Raw genomic sequence first — 18,027 nt, 5'->3', positions numbered from 1 at the left:
AGGCTATCAAGTGCTACCACGCATCGTTCCCACTAGGCGGCACTCTAAGCTCATCGTCAAGCCGAGGATTAGCCGCCGGCTAAAATCTGCCATAGGCAGCTCGGTTCGTGGAAAATCGCTAATAGTTTGCATTTTATTAATTGAAACTTTAGAATTGATAAATGCTTCCTTATAAACTAGGCAACAAGGCATGCCATATGGTTTGAGCCTGAAAGTAAGTCGTCTTTGGAAACCCTCCTCGGGCTTCATCTCACACTCCGGGGCATCTTGCGCACCAGTAAGGTGAGGCAGCCAGTGACAGCATCAAGTTTGCAGTGATGCCTGGGATGGCCCTCTCTTCCCCGAGTACAGGTGGCTTGGGACTGTGCTAACTGGGAGATGCCTTGGTTGACTGCTTCTCAAGGAATTGATAAGACCCAACAACCTTGCTCAGCCATGCACACAATAGAGGTGACTTCTCTAACAAGCAGCTCAGAGGAGAAGGGTTTTCACTGCTCACTCGCACAGAGGAACCAGGACTGCATGATTGCAGCAGCGCCTGAGGGGCTGAACATTCCAGTAAATTCGGAGAAACAGCTCTCCTTATCTATGAGCTTCCAGGCATTGGAATGGGCACCGATTTTCAAAGACTTCAGGGAGGATGATAGGATGCGTGCAGCCAGGCTCAGGCTGGAAGTTGTTGACTCCTGCTTGTTGGTATTAAAATGGGACACATGACCCTTCTTCACCAACCTCTTCTGTCAACATAAGCCTAAAAGGTAGAACTGGAACCTGGAATCAGGGACAAAATTGAGAACTCTCCCTCCAGTAGCTGTGGGAAAGTTAATACATAGATAATGGCTATGATCTATCATCCATGTCGTCTTTATGGATATAACCAAACACAGGAGAGGTTTGTATGAAATAAAGCAGCACTGGACTGGAAGCCAAAAAGACTTGTTTTCCATGACGCTCTACCACTCAGTCACTGCATTCAGGTAATCTTTCTGGTTTGACTTTTTACCTGTAAGATGAGAGATCTGAGGCAGAAGACTTGACAGACTTCTTCAGGCATAAACATTCTAGGATTGGAATCTAGAGAAGTAGAGTCTGTCTGCAAACTTCCATGCCACAACTGCTGCAGGAGAGCTGTCCAAATCACAGTCGCTTCTGGGGGAAAGGCAGCTTTGTTGCGTATGGGATTTGTACCCGAGGATCAGTTTAAACCAGCTAATTTCTAAAGTACTGTTAGTTATAATAGACCCTCTGAGTCTATCTTACTTGTGAGTTGTTGATAAAGTATTAATTGACTGAGGTCCAAATACCTTATTTTAAAATTATTTTTAATTTCCAAGATTGGTCACAATCCTTTCACATGCAACAAATACCCATAGAGCCTCTGGCCTGCATATGATTAGTGTCTACATGGGGAATGGACTTAAATGTAAAGCCCAAAGCAGTAAGTACTCTACTAGAGGAATGTACAAGGTGGTAGGGGTTCAGCTTCCCGGGCATCCCAGTAGCAATATGCTATGCAGAGCTGGAAGATAGCATGTCTGGAGTTGAGGACTCACAGAGGGCTCACCATGTCTGGAGTTGAGGGCCTGGAGAAGTAGCTGGGTCAGGAAAGGCCTTGTTCATTGCAGCACATGTCAAGAACAGGCTGTACCATGCAGATGGCCAATACTGTTTGCTGATTAAATGCCTGAACTCATACAGATTACAAAGTGTTGTGTAACTGAGAGCAATGTCTAAAAAGTTTCTGCAATATTCCTCTAGACAGAATCTAAGGCCATTTGTTGCTGTCATTTTTCCAGAAATTCCACGGACGTGGGCAGGAATCTCAAATTGGTTAAATTTAAGGAAATTCTTATTTCTGTATCTCAAAATACAAATTTCTTAAACTACATCTCTTCTCATCCCAGCAGAAGCTTGTGAAAAAAGAACGGAATAACGTTATTCAAATAATATTTATTTTCAAACATTTTTAAGTTGAAAACGCCCTATGTAATAAAATGAGGAACCTTCCAAGGCACAAGGCATACAGTCTGTTTAGTCATGATGACCATTCTGTACCCTGAAAATAAATTGAGGAAGTAACTTCCATATCAGATTTTATGCCTTGACAGTGCACTAAATCAATATTATTCCTCTGACATATTTGAAAGCTGAGACTAAACCAAAAGAAAAATGCTTCCAAGAATAAGTCTGAGGGAATTTGATGTCTGACAACAAATAGATCAACTTCCTTCATTTCCCTATTTCTTTGTGTCCTTAAATAATATGCTCTATTTGCCTTATGCATTTACACTGGACAATTCATTTTAACTTTCAGTGTTTATAGAACAATATGTAAGCATCACTCATGAGACAAAACTTATTGGAAAGACAGTAGAAGCAGGAAGTTGAGATATCCTAAGTTTTGGCTTTATGCTTCTATTGAAGGAAAATGTGGAGATAATGCTGTGTGTGAAGGTAAGGGGGTAGGAAAGTAGAACACTCAAGGAGCTGAAAAAGGCTAATATGACTAGGAAATGAGAAGCAGTGATAGATGACCTTGAGAGGTGAGCTCCAACCGACTGTCAACTTGGGTGCATTAAACGTGTATTTCCATGAAAATATCTATTCATACAGAGATCCCACTATCACCAAGTGAAACTATAAAAGGTAGGAATATGGATAGTCCAGGACTGCAGGTAGCTTTCTCTTCTCCTCTTAAGTCTCCAGACTGTGACTGAATTAGGATCTTTTTATAACACAGCTTGGTGGGCACTGGGTGAGGCAGAAATGCCTGACTGACATCTTTACCTGTGCACAGAAGAGCACGCTTAGCACCTTTGCAACACCCATGCTGTCCCGGGGCTATGGTGATATTTTCAGGCCATGGGAGAGGCCAGGTCCACAGCTGCACACTTGACACACCCTTTCACATGTCCTCCTTTCAACAAACCAAATTGGTGAACACTATCATTATCTCCATTTTAAATGAGCACCGAGGCTCAGAGAGGCAAAGTAACTTGCTCCACTTGGTAAGAAGCAGAGCCACAACTCAAACTTAAGTCTGTTCAACTTTAAAGTATATTCTTAACTAGTATTGGATTAAGAGGTAAGTGAACTTGGAAGGTTCTGGGGCTCCAAGAACTGGAGAAAATTAGGAAACATTCCGTAGACATGAAATGTTCAGAAAAGTAAACCCAACAGGGTTTTACCAAATACTTTGAGGAAGACATTGTAAATATACCCATGTTAGCTATATCAACCTTTATCGAGGAATTAATGTATTACCTAGCTAAAAAGTGAAAGACGTTTCTGAATGTATTTATGTCTTTCAGCACATACAATAAAAGTCTTATTTTGAACATAAAGTTGTTCATATACTATAAAAACAGTTTCTCCAAGACCCTACTAAATAAATCATTGAGTTTCTGAAGGACTGAAGTCTGACACAGTGAATTATCAGCCTCCTAGACGGAGAGCCCCTCCGCTTTTGTCTGTCCCAGAATTATCCACTGTATTCATATTTGTCTGGTCTTCTTTCCTTCATTTCCGGGGCATGAGCCCAAATGTTGTTGTAACTTGTTCTTCTTTTATCATGCATACTTTAATGATTAACTATAGGCCATCTCTCACTTCTTCCTCTGTCTTCCAATTCCTGTTCATTTATCACAGGGAAATCATTAATCCATTTTAAGCAAAAACACAGCCCTTATTTTGATTAATGAGCATAAAATTGGAGCTGGTGATTGATAGTCTTTTGTGAAACATGAATGCATGAAGACACTAAAAATAGAATTAATTGTCAGATAATTATGGCACTGAAAGGGGTTCCCTTGTATGGCAGTAGGTGGGCCTTTGGGGCTGACATGGCTCCACTCTAGCTAACGTACAGAAGGCAGGGAGGGAGCCAGTGGTTACTTTGCTTCCGTGACCTTGTGCCCCATGTGTGCTGCGTGAGTCACCAAACTAGAGGTTGGCCTCCGTGAGAAACCAGGGAGAATTTGGGGAGCTATTTTTGTATCCTTATGGCAAATCTTTTGCACTGTTTGTTGGCTTTGTTGGCCTATTTAGTTGAGGTGGTCAGAGTTGTCATTTTTGAGCAGACTACAAATCTGTATCATCTCTTTGTGTTTGGCCTGGCTCTCTTTGAAATCTCCCCTTAGATTCTTTACCAAAGTCTCCACTTAGGTTAATCTGTACCATTATTCTAGATTCCACATATATGGAATGGAGATGTAGACATAGAGAACGGACATGAAGACACAGTGGGGGGAAGAGGAAGGTGGGACGAGTTGGGAGATTAGTTCTGACATAAATACACTACCATGTGTAAAATAGATAGCTAGTGGGAACCTGCTGTGAAGTATAGGGAGCTCAGCTCGGTGCTCTGTGATGGCCTAGTTGGGTGGGATGTGGGTGGTGGGAGAGAGGTCAAAGAGGGAGGGGATATAGGTATACATACAGCTGCTTCACTTCATTGTACAGCAGAAGCTAACACAACATTGTAAAGCAATTTTACTCCAATAAAAAAAGTCTCCATGTACCTTTCATCTCTAATCAAACTGCTTCCCTCAAGCCCTGTAATGTCCACATAAATATTTATTGTTAAATTATTCTTGTTTAATCACCAGTTCAAAGCCATTTTGCCCCATTGCAAACATTTTACCCCACTGAAAACATTTTACATATTTCCATTATCTTATAGATTAAAAAAGCATTTTAAGCTTAGTTTGATAAACCATCGCCTACCAAATGGGTCACGTGGAAGTATGGTTAGAACAAAAACCATCTGTAAACCAGAGAGAGCCTATTCAAGCCTTCAAAATGTGAAATATAGGGTAAATGATGGAATAACATGGTTAATGAATGACATTCGGTCTGTCCACCAATATCAGTTTAATGAAGGATTTCCACTGTATTTCAGGTTTACAGGTATACACCTGAATGGTCAACAATGATGGTACACAGGGTTGGATGCCAGAGTCTGTTCACTTATAAGTGCCTACTATGTGATAGACTGAGTTTTCACACTCCATTTAGGCCTCAACAGTGTTGTAGTTTGGAAGGCAGCTATGCTCACCACTATACCACCAACGCCACCAGTGTTGTAGTTTGAATGGCACTATCTTCCTTTTGCAGGAGACAGGTAGGTTGAGGAATTTGCCATGAGTCAAACACACAGCAGATGGTGGTGTTAAACACATATTAGTTACCATTAGTTTAAAAATAATTTTAAAAAACTACAAAGTAATGCATGCTTAATGTAGAAAAGTGAGAGAATACAGATTCATGAAAAGAAGAAACAGAATTCCTTCGTAATTCCATCAAGTAGATAACCATGGCTATGATTTTACGTATTTATTCTTTATTTAATCTTTATTTATTCTTATATTTTACGTATTTATTCTTTCTGTATACCAATGCATAAATGTATACCTTTTTTACTTATAAAAGTGAGACCATACTGTCTTGAAATCTGCTTCTTTCAAGTGGTGGTATTTCATGTACATCTTTAAATCTGCAACCTTGTTTTATTGGGTACAAAAGAGTCTACCTTTTTATCTATTATAAAATATTTAATAAATCCCCTTAGCAGTGGAAATTTTGAAGTGTTTGAGATAAATGCGATGCATATCCCTTAAGCAAGATCTTTAAACACCACATATATTTCCTTGGTTTAAGTTCCTAGAAGTGTAATTCCTAGGTTGAAGGCTATGAACATTTTTAATAGTTTTGCTTTATGTAGTCAGATCAGCTCCAGAAATATTATTCTTAAACCAATTCCCACTGCCACAAGCAATACACAGACTTCATTTCTCCAACTCTAGTAAAAATACCATTAAAAAAATATACATACACATATACATAGCAACTATTTTTGATTAGTGAGGTCAAACTTTTCTCATTTTATTGTATATTTGAATTTCTTCTTTTTCTTAACCTTTGCTTATTAAATACTAAATATTAAAATTAGCCCCAAACAAGACAAAACTGTGATATTGTGCCATTATTATATCTCCTCTGAAGGAAGAAGAAAAACATGATCTTCTCTGATAACAAGTTACTTATGGGATGAAAAACAAATTAACTGGATGAGACACCTGGGCCCATTAGCTATATTTCCATGATGCTTGTCACCACAGTACACATGGAGTCATGCATTTCTGGTCTTCATTTTAGTACTAACATATGAGTCCCTGATAGGTTTTAGACTAATGTAAAATGGGCAAAGGATATGAAAAACAATTAACCCTAATTAATCTGACTTGAGTTCTACAAGGCACACCGTTCCCCTGAATTTTGGAGGATTGTATCCAAATGCCTGCTGGAGAGCTCCACTTGGATAACCTATAGTATTTCAAACCCAGCGTGTCCCAAACTGAATCTATGCCCCCCTCCCTAACACTTCCCCTCCCCGCGTCACTCTCTTCCTCAGTTGGTAGCACAACAATCCACAGAGAGTGTCAATCCCCAATCCCCTTAAAATTTCCTTTCAAATACCTCTATTTTCTCTACTAGTTCCCTAATTTAGGTCTTTAATTATTCAATAAATATTTTTGAGCACCTACTATGTGCCGTATCTTTCTAAGCTTGGTAGTGGTGGGGGCAGGCAAGGGTTAGAAGAAAGTAGACAAAGCTTCAGAGCTTCCTTTTGGAGGAAGCTCTGAAACAGACAATAAGAAAGTAAGAAATCTGCAGTTGAAGTGACTGTTTTGAGGACTATTTGAGGTTGCCTAAAAAGATAACACTTAACTTAAAATTTGGAGAAGAGCCAGACAGTTAGGATTCTGGATACAGCATTCTAGACAGGGGATATGGAAAGGTTAGGCGGCAGAAGACCTTAACAGACTCAAGGAACAGAAAGGTGGCCATGTGGGCTGGTGTTAGATAGAGGAGTTGGCAGGGTAAAACCATGGTTGGAGGCCACATAAAGGAGTTTGAATGTTACAATACTAAACATGATAGGAAATCTTTGAAAGTTTTTAAGTAGAGAAAAAAACATTATGTGATTTACATTTTTCAAAAAGAACACTATGGCAACTATGGGAGACTAGATTATAGTGGGGCAAAGATGGAAGCAGGGAGATCAGTTGATAGATGCTCACAGTAGTTCACTTGAGATATTTTTGTGGTTTGGACCAGGGAGATGGCAGTGGAGATGAAGAGAATTGGATAAATTCAAGGTATAAGGTAAGCCATCTCCTCGCCACCCCCAAACTTAGAATACATAATTTACCCACTGAAGTTTTCCATCTTCTCTAGAGAATGTGCTCTTTGACACCCATGATACGCTGGATGCTCGTGGCTGGTTGGATCCTTCTTAGAACACCTGCACACTCCTGTTCCCTCCTAAGGGGGCTGTGTGATTACCAAGCATCAGTTTTGTTTCCAAAATTGTATCAGCTGTACTTAGACTAATTTTAAATAAATTTATTAATAGTATATAAAACAGTGAAATAGGTGAATGAATTATCATTTCTAGGAAAAACTAGGTCAGATGATACTTGGTAAAAGTGTATGTAAGATAGCAGTACAGGATTGAAAAAGAAAACAGTAAGATATGTGCTTCCTGTCACCGATTCCTTCATACATGTCTTCATTCTGCAGAATCCAAAGCTAAGATTCAGAAAATGCATTAGGGGTATGGCTTAGCAAGAGAGAGAACCAGAAACTCTCACTAGTGAAACTATACCAAAGAAAAGCCTTGAACCTCGATTAGAACATTGGTAAATGAATATACGCTTATGTGCATTAAGTTAAAATAATATGTTTAAGGTGTGTATCATAGTATGTGTCTCTGATCTATCACATCAGGTAAGTGGACTTCTGCATTTTGTAGCTATAACAAATGTACGGGATAAGGGAAAAAGAATTTTGGATAATTATGCTTGTCACTTGCATAGGTTGGAGCAGACCCTTCGGCTTGGTATGCCCTTCACATTCCACTTTAAGAAGCAGCTAAAGCACTGGACTCCTACTGCTTGCCAGTCTTTGCCCCGCTTTCCAGTCCTCTCTTTCCCATAATTCATCAAGAATATTACCACATCTACCTCAATGCCACACCACATAGAGATCATAAAAAATCGTATCACTCTGAACTCCTTGAAGGGATCATGTGCCTCTCAATAATTTTCATAACCCAGAGACGACACACAGTAGATAGTGTTTGTTGAATGAACAAATGAAAGAATATGCTATATTTTTTAAGGCTGTCTACTTTTATCTTTTGAACTGAGAAAAATCTTTGCAAGCATTTAATGATGTCATATTCATTCCATACTCTTATGGACTGAATGTTCGTGTCCCTCCACAAATTCCTACGTTGAAGCCCTAACTCCCGAGTGTGGCTGTATATGAAAATGGAGCCTCTAAGAGAGTAATTAAGGTTAAGTGAGGTCACAAGGGTGGGGCCCTGATCCAATGGGACTACTGTCCTTACGAGAGATACCAGAGAGCTTGCTCTCCACACTTTCATGCACTGAGGAAGGGCCACGTGAGCACACAGAGAAGCTGTCTGCAACCAGGGAGAGTCTTAAGCAGATAGCAACCCTGCTGGCACCTTGATCTTGGCACCCAGCCTCCAGAACTGTGAGAGAGTAAATTTACTGTCTAAGCCATCCAGTTTGTGGTATTATAGTAGCCCGACCAGACTAATACCTATATGTAGAATACTAGATTTTCTCTTTCATATTTAATTTGTCAAAAGGAGCCTCAAATGTAAAGTGACCTTGGATATGTCTAATAGATGCTTCTCTCCCCTTTAGCTTTCAAAAATTTTATTTTCTCCTTTTTTTTCTTTGCTAATATACAACATCATCACAGGAAGAAAGGCCTTTTATTTTCTCTTGAAGCGTACAATCCACAATCCAAATTTAAGATAGCTTTTATCTTGGTACAATTAACAAAAAACTATAATTTAGAGTGGTTTAACAAGTGGCTAGTCTCTGTGATTCTCTTACTCTTCCCCCATGCTTGTCACACCTCATGTTTGCAAGACGGCTTTCATAGTACCTCTGGATACCATCTGAGGTCAAAACAAGAGGAAGGGGGGAGAGGATGGGTCAGTAGCATGTTTACCTTCTTACAGAAAAAGCAAGAGATTTCCCAGAAGCTACCAGCAGATTTCCACTTGTGTTACGGGCCATAATGTGTCACAGGCTCAAACCTAGCTGCAAGGGGAGCTGAGAAAACAAGTATTAAGTTTCTCCAATTCTTATTTTGAAGGTGGCAAAGGAGATGAGGAATGCAAGCATCTGTCAGGTTAGTCAATGAATGGTGTGTGCTATAGAGGGAACTGGAAGACTGGACTGGCAGATCAGCTCATTCTAGAAGAGTCCTCCTGTCATGAGATTAATCACATGGTGGGCTTTATATTTCACACTGTAGCAAAGGACTTTAGCCACCATCTGACTAACACTAATACCTCTTTGATTACAAGTAGCTGGGCTGCAAACATTACACTAGGGTATTTGAACTCTGTACCTAGTAGTCTTCCCTGTATCTAAGACACTACCTTTCATCTATTAAGTATACATTGGCTGTATTTTTTTGTCGTTGTTGTTTGCTTTGTGTGGAGATATTAACACTGTTCTACTTTTCCATCAATGATAAATATAAGAAAGTGGGGTTTGCTCTAATTTGAGGCAATGGTTAAAGCCATAATTTGAGTTTATTGTGTTCTGGCCAAGAACCTACCAATAGCTTACCACTAGCCAGCATTTCTAAATTTGCATTCATGTTCACTGATTTTACTTAAAGGCATCTTTTAAAATAATTTGTATAATTACTGGAATCACTTAATGATGCAGTAATTGTTTTAGTACAGGACATGACAAGTTCTCACCTAATGTAGTCTAAAATATCATTAAAATCTGAGACTTTAACAGAACAAAAATACATCTGTTCTAATTGAAGAACTTAAATAGGGAAGAAAATTGGAGTTAAGAGAAAATAAGAGGGAAAAATAAAGTCATCTTTACTATACAAAAGGATAACTCATAAGGTTCTATACAGTAGCTACAGGTGAACCACAATTTGGCTTAGAGCTCCCCAGAAAACAAAACAAAAAAGAGAATGACAGTATTACAGTCTTCACGATAAAAACAAATCAATTGTTTAGGAGACGCACAGGTTTTACTGGAACTGAGACCTACGAGAATTTTCTCCCATGAGTTCTCATAAACGGTACACAATGTGATAGAGAATGCATCAGCTTTAAAAACACATGTATTGAAAATACAAGTTTTGATGATTGTTTTTGCTAGTAGAAGCCAACAGCGTAGAAGCAAACTGCAATGGAGTAAAGCTACTTCAATGAAGAATCAAAATGTGGATCAAATATGTAGCTCTTTGAAACTCTCCCAGAATATAAAACTTAGATTCCTTTCTCTTTCTAGTTGGGAATACAAACTTGTTTTAACAACATCTAAAACTTCCTCTATTCCTATAAGTACTACAAATCCATTTCAAAACCAGGCTAATTATTCTTAGACCTAAGGCCACTGTTCCCTTCTAATCTCACAGACAGGTGAAGCAGACTACATGATTTATCTGAGGACCATGGTTTTCTAAATAAATGTGCTTTAAATGGCTAATCTAAGTATAGTAGACAGAACACATTCTAAAATGCTGAATTTTATGGTTGTACTTCTTATACATGGACTTAATTTTCAAAAGGTTAAGTTAAAAGATTATCTACAAAATTCTGTTTCAGTTATGTTCAAATTTTTAATCAACTGGTTACATTTGAAGAGCACTTCACCTATTTACAAAGACCTAAAATGATCAGTAACATAAAGTGTAAACTTAAAAAGAAAATCAGACTCATTCCACATCTGTGAAATGCAGCAGTTAACTGTAATTAAATTTACAATAATCGTAAGGGATAGGAAGAAGAACATAGAAACTGGAGGAGAAAAATAGTATTCAAGATCTGAACAACACAGCTACTGTTGTACTGAAAAATAATTTATTAAATGAGTATAATACTGGGAATAAGATGCATTATAAAAGTAAATTCTGAACATAAACAACAGTGGTTTTCCTAATTAACAAGAGCTTTTCTTCACCCATGCAAAGTTTTAAATACAATCTTCTGAAAGGCCAGATTTTGAAAGTGTATGGATCACTTTAAAACAGACATGTATGTAGCACTATAATATCTGGAATTTATCAACTTGTTTTTATTAGACTAAAAATGATATTAATTTAAATGATTGTTCTTTTTAAACCTTTTTAAAGCCCAGAATAATATTTTGAAATGAACAAGTAGACCATTTTATTATACTCTTTCTGTCTCCCCGGACAGCACACACATTTCTAATACAGTTTGTGGAAAATATTGAGATAGAGCATACCTGTCCATTTTGATGAAGACTTTAAAAAATTTTGGTACTTTGGTAAAAAGCAGTCTCCTTTTTAGATCAAAGGTTGACAACAGCCATTGAATCTATTAATCTACGTCCGTAGAATTTTAAACAACCACATCTTAATATGTACATCAAGATACTGATAAGCTTTTAGCTAGTGAAAGAAAAAAACGGAGACTGTTATTCTTTCCCCAATAAGTTTCCTTCAGTTTTTAGAAAGCATACGCAGTTCAATATACCACCTGGGATTTCAAAATGCCAGCATGATTACAGTGCTTATTAACAGCAATATGCAAAACAACAGAAATATAAAATAAATAACTTCATACTATAAAAATGAAACAAGGCACTTTCAACAACTATATGCAAAGCTGAGATAAACATTTTTTTCATAACGCAGACTCAAAGACTCTAGGAGACTTCTGTAAAGAGCGAAATAGTAAAGGCACTACATAATTCTTTTTCCTAACTCCACTTACTAAAGAAATTCACCAATTAAACTTGGCACAAAAGAGTTTAATTGTCATAAAGTGCATCACTTGGCTAAATATATTAAGAAGAAAATCAGCATCAATACATTATAGCAACATATTCACATATACAGAAATAAAAATGCAATGCCAGGAGTTGACATAGGAACTTTGCAGGATATATGGCTTTTTCTCTTTTATTTTGTTGTATAACTGCCTATTTGCTTACAGTCTATATTTTCAAAAGAGTATGCCTTGATTAGCAAAAAGAGGTAGTGTTCTGACAAAGGCAAACCCACTGATTCTATAGGTAGGGATTTAAGATAAAGATTATGTGGAAAATATACAAGTATAACATATAATACACTGGTACAACATTTATTATAGTATTTTGATATTAGTGAATTTGTTTTTAAAATCAAGGCTATTTTATCACTTTAGCTATGTTATTACAGCTCTTTCAAAGAGTTTTCCTTTGGTACTAGAAAGTTTTCTTCTTTTAAATAGTAACATTCCAAATAAGCAACTTTTATTTAGAGGTGATAAACATGTCAACATTTAAAACTCAATTCATCTTTACCACTTATTTAAACCATTAATGAAAATATATCATGTCTGAGACACAAGGAAGTATATAACCAACAGACAGCAACATGCAATTTATGTCCACTTAACTAATGTAACTGGTGATTTAAACACACACACACACACACACACACACACACACACACACACACAAAGTGTGCACACCCACGTTAGTCTGGAGCAATATACTGGCAAAACAACAAAATAATTTATGCACAGTATTTAAGGATGTGGGCCTTGATGACAGAACTCTAGATTTTTTTTTAGTGTGTTAAATACAAAGTTTGGCTACAAGACAATGTAAAGCAACAGTGAATATATTTCCTATACCAATAACTTAAATTTTTCTTTATGTAAACTTTATACATGTGCAATCTTGCTGTTTTCTGTAAATGCTTCAGTCTCTTTCTTTCTTTTTAAATATCTGCTACTCTATTCTAAATTTGCAGGAACGTAAAAATGGAAGGAACCGCTTGAGATGCATTAGTCGTCTTCCGCATTATATGCCACTTCTGCTACTTCTATGTCTGATGTGGAATTTTCAGGTTCACTAAAACTTGGGCATTGCTTATTATCAGCTCTGCAAAAAAAAGAGAAACACAATGAAGAGACTGGATGCATGCTATTTCACTTCACTATTACCTTAAAAATTTTTTAAGTTAAAGAATATATAAATATTTAATGGAAAAATATTTAAATGAAAAAGCACATTTAAATATTCAATCAGAAATTTAGTATTTTAAAGTTGTCATTGCCAGATAACACCTTTGGAGATATATTTTTAACTCTTTCCGCTCTCTGAACTACCACTTTTCAATAGAAATCTAGTTTGTAATGACCTTTAACCAACAGAAAATTTGTTCTCATAATTATAGCTTAACCACTATCACTAATGTATTAATGGTGACCTTGGATTTATATGTAATACAAATTCTATGTGTGTTCAAATATACCATCTTTTCATCATTCCTATTAGGTAGTCACAGCCCAGTTAATTCAGACATATCTTCAAAATAAGTAATGAAATTTATAGGCTGGATGACAAAGATTCATTTTTAGGGAAAGCCTAGAATATCTATAGTCTTCCTCTGTTTGCTCATCAGATTCATGATACAATAACACTGAGTTCATAAAAACATACTCTACAGAGTATTATGACTGTTTCAGATGATTAGGCTATAATAAACCAAACATTACATACCTAGATTCTTCATCTAAGACATCCTGATCAACCTCAAGTGCAGAGGACTCCACCTTTAGGATCTGTCCACCTTCTGTTCCTGACACGAGCAGTGATTCTTCCGGTTCCAAACATAAGTTCCTAAAGGTAAAGTGCAGCAACAAGTTATTTTCTATGAATAAAATAGGTATATATTTATTGTTCTGAATGCATGTAGCTTTAGTAGCCTTCAGCTGTTCTAAGTGTAGTCATGTACCTAATAAACTGTTGACTCTGGGTGTCAACAGTGAAATCAGTACTTATGATTAATTTAAAATGATTTTAACATCAATTCAACATATGCTGACAAGAAGGCAACCTAGAACTTGCATATGTGAGAAGTTGGCATAAATGCCTAGAAACAAAGATACTATTTAAATAGGTTAAAATAATGTTTGTCTCGGTGAACAGCTAGAGCTTTATTTTCCTGATATTTCCCATCCTTCAAATTTTCAGGCTTCTAAATAAATAATCAAACAACAGACAATTTTCCCAATCTACAAGGATGTACACCATGAGTCTAAGACTTTTGGAGTCAGAAATTTCCTAAATTGTAACATACAACGGGCATTTAGCCCAGAGTATCGAGCTGAATTAGACTGAAAATGCAAGCATCACAACACACCTGATTCTGTTTTCTAGAGTGTCTATAAGAAGTTGCTTCTCACAGAGCAGTTTCTTCAGTGATTCCAACTCTTTTTGTTTTTCAAGTAGTTCTTTTTGAAAACGGTAGTTTGTCTCTTCTAAAGTTTCACAGAAAGCCTTAAAAACAAACAAACAGCAAATAAAAAACACATGCAGAAAGAGAATAACATTAATTACTTATGCAGTACCTTTCTCAAGGGCATAACTGAAGAGTCAAAGAACACAGGTAACCAAAATAATGTGTATACAACCCAGATGATTTGTTCCCCACCCTCATCTTTTTAGGTCTCTGCTACCTTAGTATCTACTGGGGAACTTATAAATAAATACAAGTCCCTTTTCTTGAGAATTATTAAGTAGTAAGCTAGGGTGCCTGAAATGAATATGTGATATCTCTCTAGTGTAAAACTGGGAAAAAAATTACTAATAACCACTGTTTTAGCTTCTATTTTCCTTAGCCTGTTATTGCCCAGTCCTAGATGATTATACTTTAAGGGAAAAAAAAAATAAAAAAAAAACTGGCTATTTATTCCATTTGTATTAGCTCAGAAGACACCATCCTATAATAACGATTTCCTTCATAGTGCCTTCAATATTATTTTCCCTTGCTTCTCCTTTTACTATATTCATTCAAAGACATTCTACCCTTTATACCCAGGAAGCTAAACACTATTGAAATAGATTAAAACAAAAAACAAAATCATACTGCCATGAAGAATGATGTCATGAAAAAAATCTGGGTCACTTACCTTGATGAGGATTTCAGTGTTGCTGATCAATTCTTTTAATTGTTCCTAGTTATCTATCATTCCCTGTCTCCTTTGTGACTACGTTAAACCTTCACCCCTGGCAAATCCCCTACAATATGTTACTACTGGTGAGCCCAAGCCCAGCAGATGATCTTTATTCCTATACCAGAAAAAAAAAGTTACTCTCCCAGAATCCTAACTACATTTGCATTCCGTTCTTGTCCTCAAGAATATGTGCCTCTTCAAGTTAAGCCCAATCTCCTTTGGAAGCCTGCCCTATCCCATACACTCCCTCTTAAATTTTCAACCTTTCCCTCTCTTTTGGCCCTTAGCTTTATTTAATCAACTTGACTGAAGTCGATTAAGCAAACCCTAAAAAATCTCTCCACATAAAAACAAAGTCATAACCACCACTCCCTTGATAGGAGTCTCTCTAGCTACTAACTCATCTTGTTCTTTTCAAAATAAAAAAGATTTCCAGGAAAAAAGTTTTTATCATCCAAATTTAGCCTCCCCATTCATGGCTAAAATCATTAGGAGTTTTACTCTCTTTTCTCTACTAATTATACCCAGGCAAATGCTAACAATGACTTCTAACTGTCAAATCCAAAGTACTGTTTTTCTCAACTTCATAGCATGTCACTACTGACTTAAAAAGTAAAAAAAAAAAAAATTTAATGGAATCCTCTTTTATTGTCCTCTGTGAAACTTCCTGGTTCCCCTAATTTTACAGTTACTTCTTAGATTTCTACTTGTTCTTTGCATGTGGGCATTCATCAGAGTTTTGTCCTTGATTATATATTCTCTTGCTCTATATTTCATCCTTGGGCAATTACTGTTATCACTTCAACTATAACCTATACTATTTGCTATCGACTTCCAATTTTTTTTTCTGTTCATCTCCAGCCCAGACCTTTCCTGAGTACATAGATATCATTCATATGCCTATTGGTCCCCTTCAATTGTATGTACCAATGGTAAGTCAAAATGTACTCCCAACGGAACATCTGCTCTACCACCTCATCATCAAAGCCACCAGGCAAACATCTTAGATCATTGCATTTCGCTACTTTCTATGCCCCGGGCAACCCAGTCTTTTCCACTTTCCCCTTCTCCTCCTCCCCCACTGCCTCATCAACATCTCGCTATACTCATCTACTCTCTATACTCATTTCTACTGTGCAGTATTGGCATAAGGCTAGGTAATGCGATCAGTGAAAAAGAAGAGTGCAGAAGCAAACCCTTCCTTTCATGTTCATTTGACTTTTGATAAAGGTGCCAATACAATTCAACACAGGGTACTGACACATTTTAATATCTATAGAAACTTAAGATCCTCACTTCACACCTTATACAAAATTAGCTCAGTATGGATGTAACAGTTAAAACTATAAAGCTTCTAGAAAAAAAAATAGGAGAAAATCCTGGTGGCCCTGTGTTAGGCAAAGAGTTCTTATAATACAATATCAAAAGCATAAGCCATAAAGGATGTGCTAAAATTACCTTCATTATAATTAAAAACATTAGCACTTCAAAAGATACCATTAAGAAGATAAAAAGACACATACAGACTGTAAGAAAATATTTGGAAATTATATATCTGATAAAGGACATGTATCCAAAATAACGAATTCTTACAACTCAATAAGACAAACAACCCAACTAAAAAAATAAGCCAAAGGCTCAAACAGACAATTCATCAAAGAAAACATACAAATGGCAAAAAAGCACATGAAAAAGCGATTAACATAAAAATCATTACAGATATACAAATTAAAACTATAATGAAATACCATTTCACACCTACAAGAATTGCCATAATCCAACAGATAGATAATATCAAAAGTTTGTGAGGACATGGAGAAACTGGAACTCTCATACACTACTGGTGGGAATGTAAAATGGCATAGCCACTTGGGAAAATTCTTTGTAAGTCTCTTAAAAAAGTTAAACATAATTTACCATATAACTAAACATTCTACTCTTAGGGATCAACCCAAGATAGATGAAAACATATGTCCACAAAAAGCCTCCTCTGAAATTGTTCATAGCAGCATTATTCATAATAACACAAAACTGGAAACAATCCAAATATCCCTCAGCTGGTGACTGGATAAACAAAATGTGGTATATGTGCACAACAGAAAACCATTCAGTAATAAAAGTAATGAAATACTGAGAGAGACTATAACATGGATGATGCTCAAAAACATTATGTTAAGTGAACGAAACTAGATGCAAAGATTATATATACTGTATACTATTGCATATTGTATATATTATGCATGTACAATATTATACATATTGTATATATGAGATTTTATATATATATATAGGCACACATATACACTTATATGCACATATATATACACACACACAGTATGATTCTACTTATATGAAATATCCAGAAAAGACACATTTGCAGAGACTGAGAGCAGATCAGTAGTTGTCTGGGGCTGGGAGTGTGGAATGGCTGCAAAATGGCTTGTAGAATTTTTTTTGAGGTGATGGAATTTTCTAAAACTGGATTATGGTAATGGAGACACAACTCTACAAATTTACTAAAAGTTATTAAATTGTACATTTACAATGAAATAGCAAATTTTATGGATGAAAATTTTACTTCAATAAAGCTGTTTTTAAAAAAGCTATGGCATTCCTCTAACACAAAGAACCGACTCAGTTTAGCTGAAAACATTACAAATCTACCAATTAAATCTGTTCCATTTAAACACTATTAAACATTTGGAAGAAAAACTTGCATAAATCTTAGCTAATCTATTTTTACCAAATCTGTTTGTGAATCTAGCCAATTGCTTCAAGAAGTAGGCTACTTTAACACGTCAAGTAGCGTAATTTGAGTAGCCTTAAGCTTGAGCTGAATTGATAACAAGACAGTAACTTCTACTTCTGAAGATTAGCTTTTTAATTTGATTTTAAGTGTAGGTTCTTTACTTTGATACTTAGACGGAAGAAAACTCAGCATGCAAATGTTACTTTTAAATGTAAAATAA

The 18,027-nt window shown here is 36.4% G+C and overlaps 1 protein-coding gene across 4 annotated transcripts in view; it reads right to left on the bottom strand.

Moving 5' to 3' along the window:
* Window positions 1-12,023: 12,023 nt before the first annotated feature.
* Window positions 12,024-18,027, bottom strand: part of SNX16 (sorting nexin 16) — a 32,546-nt gene continuing 26,542 nt past the window's right edge. For all 4 annotated transcript variants that reach the window (XM_028500580.2, XM_007125357.4, XM_007125358.4 and 1 more), the window contains exons 6-8: window positions 14,245-14,381; window positions 13,602-13,721; window positions 12,024-12,980 (exon numbers count right to left, since the gene is read on the bottom strand). In XM_028500580.2, coding sequence (XP_028356381.1) covers window positions 12,884-12,980; window positions 13,602-13,721; window positions 14,245-14,381 — 354 coding nt within the window. In that variant the 3' untranslated portion in view covers window positions 12,024-12,883. The remainder of the gene's footprint in view (window positions 12,981-13,601; window positions 13,722-14,244; window positions 14,382-18,027) is intronic.

Source organism: Physeter macrocephalus, chromosome 15 (genome assembly GCF_002837175.3).
Source record: "Physeter macrocephalus isolate SW-GA chromosome 15, ASM283717v5, whole genome shotgun sequence".
Taxonomy (NCBI): domain Eukaryota; kingdom Metazoa; phylum Chordata; class Mammalia; order Artiodactyla; family Physeteridae; genus Physeter; species Physeter macrocephalus.
The sequence above is the reverse complement of the archived record's forward strand: the minus strand, read 5'-3'. Positions and strand labels throughout refer to the sequence as shown.